Source organism: Suricata suricatta, chromosome 10, assembly GCF_006229205.1.
Source record: "Suricata suricatta isolate VVHF042 chromosome 10, meerkat_22Aug2017_6uvM2_HiC, whole genome shotgun sequence".
NCBI classification, from domain to species: Eukaryota; Metazoa; Chordata; class Mammalia; order Carnivora; family Herpestidae; genus Suricata; species Suricata suricatta.
Genome location: NC_043709.1, coordinates 49,479,747 through 49,481,793, shown reverse-complemented (window position 1 = coordinate 49,481,793; position 2,047 = coordinate 49,479,747). Strand labels below are relative to the sequence as shown.

Sequence of the window (2,047 nt, the reverse complement as noted above, 5' to 3'; positions counted from 1 at the left end):
TTACCTTAGTTTACTTAGGTCATCCGCCCTTAGCCCCATTGTCACTGCTAGCACATGAAGGCTGAAATCTGCCCATTTGGTGGCAGGAGTAATTCAGGGATGTTGTGTTTCTCAGTCCCCGATGATTTAAGGGGAGCCACTTTCAAATGGACTGGCTTTTGACATATGGGCCTTACTACTTTGCCAGAATTAAGTTTGTTTTGAAGTTTCTGATTTTCAAACATACCATTTTCAAACAAGTAGTGTGATGTACAAACTACCATACTTCAGTTCATATTAGGGTAATCCACTCTAAATCTGTTTGGCATTTACCCCTTAAGAATTTTGCATCAATAAATCATTTCTGGAGCATCTTAAAATGGTCATAAGTAATCATATAACATCCTGCATCTCCAGGGCCTGTCCCGTTAGTGTGAATAAGAAAATAATAATAAATTACAGTAATTAAGACATAATTATGTTGTCTTAAAAAGCTAAGGGTCACTTGGACTTGATTACTGAAGGAGTTATCAGTGCCAAAGAAAAGTCAGGGAACTACTGGGCCTGTAATTAAACATCTGGGGCTGACATTTTGGTCATCAGAAGTAGCCTCTTTTAGAAAAAATTTCAACACTGCCTTTTAGACAAGCTACAACAAATACAAAACCGGTGTAAGGGGCTGAAGAGGGGTTGGTGGAGGAAAGGACTGAACATCAACATTTAGCATTTACGAACACTGATGTCACGTAGCCTGCCCAAACTCCATATATAGTATTCAAATACTAGCTTGGGAAGAGCCCCTTTGTGATTTTGGCTAAGAACACCCCCTCCCGGGACGGCACGCCTGCTGTCCGGACCGCTCACCTGGAATGCAGGAGGGTGGCTTTATGTACTGTACTGCCTGTTTGTTGCGTACTGCTGGCTCGCCTGAGTGTGCAGAACTGGCCGTGCCGCTCAGCCTCACCCTCCCACACCTACGGAAGTATTTGCCAGATCTTTTAATCCCCTCTTTGCCCAACGCTCTCAACTGATTACGGGCAGGCAGCGCAAGTCTCCTCAACCCCCTTAAGCGTCCTCCCGCGGGTCCCTGGCTCGCTGTCTTCTGGGGGTAATTTCTTGCCTTTCTGCCCCTTCAGAGGTCTCAGGTGGGACCTGGGTGGGGTGCTCGACTCTGCTTTTGGGCCCCAACCCTGGAGAGGGATGCTCCCTGGCAGAGACTGCACCTCCCGCTCGCGCTCGGCGGCCGGCGACCTCGCGGCGGTGGAGGAGGAGGATTCGGAGGAGGAGGGAGTTGGCGGCCCCCGAGGCCGGGCAGCGGGCCCCGTCCGCGGCGGGCGCGCTCCGCGGTCCTCCCTCGCTCGTCTCCCATGCTCATATTTGGACTCGGCTGCCCGTGCCCAGGAATTTCCCGTCATGCCTCCCGCCGCCCCGTCCGTCGCCCGGAGCCTGGGAGGGAGGGAGCGAGGCTCGGACGGCGGCGGCGGCGGCTCCCCGGCCCTTCCATGAGCCCACGGCGGACCCTCCCGCGCCCCCTCTCGCTCTGCCTCTGCCTCTGGCTGGCCGCGGCCGTGGCGTGGGGAGCCGCGCAGTCAGGTAAGTTTGGGCTCCTTCCCCGCCTCACCTCCCCCTTCCCACCGCAACCCCGCCGAGTTGAGGTGTGACCCCGATCCTGGATCCCCTCCGAGCGCCGGCTGCGCCCCCTTCAGACTCCGACGGGGACGCCCCCTTTCCTGAGCCCGGGAGGGGCACGGAAGGGGAGCGCCCGGTGCAGGCGGCGGCGGGGTGGGGGCGGGCGGATGGAAGGAGGTCAGGCTCGCTTCGCCCCCGCCTACGGGAGGCGTCTGGCCGCCTCGCTGACACCTTATCTCGTCCCCCGGCGCGAACCTGAGCCCGAGGGACGCTCTCGCCCGGCGCGGGCCCCTGGGGAGGGGCTTGGCGGGGCAGCCCGCAGGGGCAGGGGAGGGGCGCCGCGCAGGGGGCTGCCCGGAGCTCCCTGCTCCGCGCACCACTGGCCCGCCGGAGTGCCCGCTCGGATAACGGGCCGGGGCGCGTGGGAATGCGCCGGCCA

At 58.7% G+C, this 2,047-nt stretch overlaps 1 protein-coding gene across 3 annotated transcripts in view; it reads left to right on the top strand.

The window, feature by feature from the left end:
* The first annotated feature begins 1,298 nt into the window (after positions 1–1,298).
* MSRB3 (methionine sulfoxide reductase B3) overlaps positions 1,299–2,047 on the top strand; it is a 159,032-nt gene continuing 158,283 nt past the window's right edge. For 2 of the 3 annotated variants that reach the window (XM_029954877.1, XM_029954875.1), the window contains exon 1: positions 1,494–1,572. Coding sequence is in view for 1 of the 3 variants with exons in the window: in XM_029954874.1 (XP_029810734.1) it covers positions 1,347–1,572 (226 nt within the window). In the remaining 2 variants the exon portion in view is untranslated. Of the gene's footprint in view, positions 1,573–2,047 lie in introns of all 3 variants that reach the window. The other variant, XM_029954874.1, reaches the window with a different exon arrangement.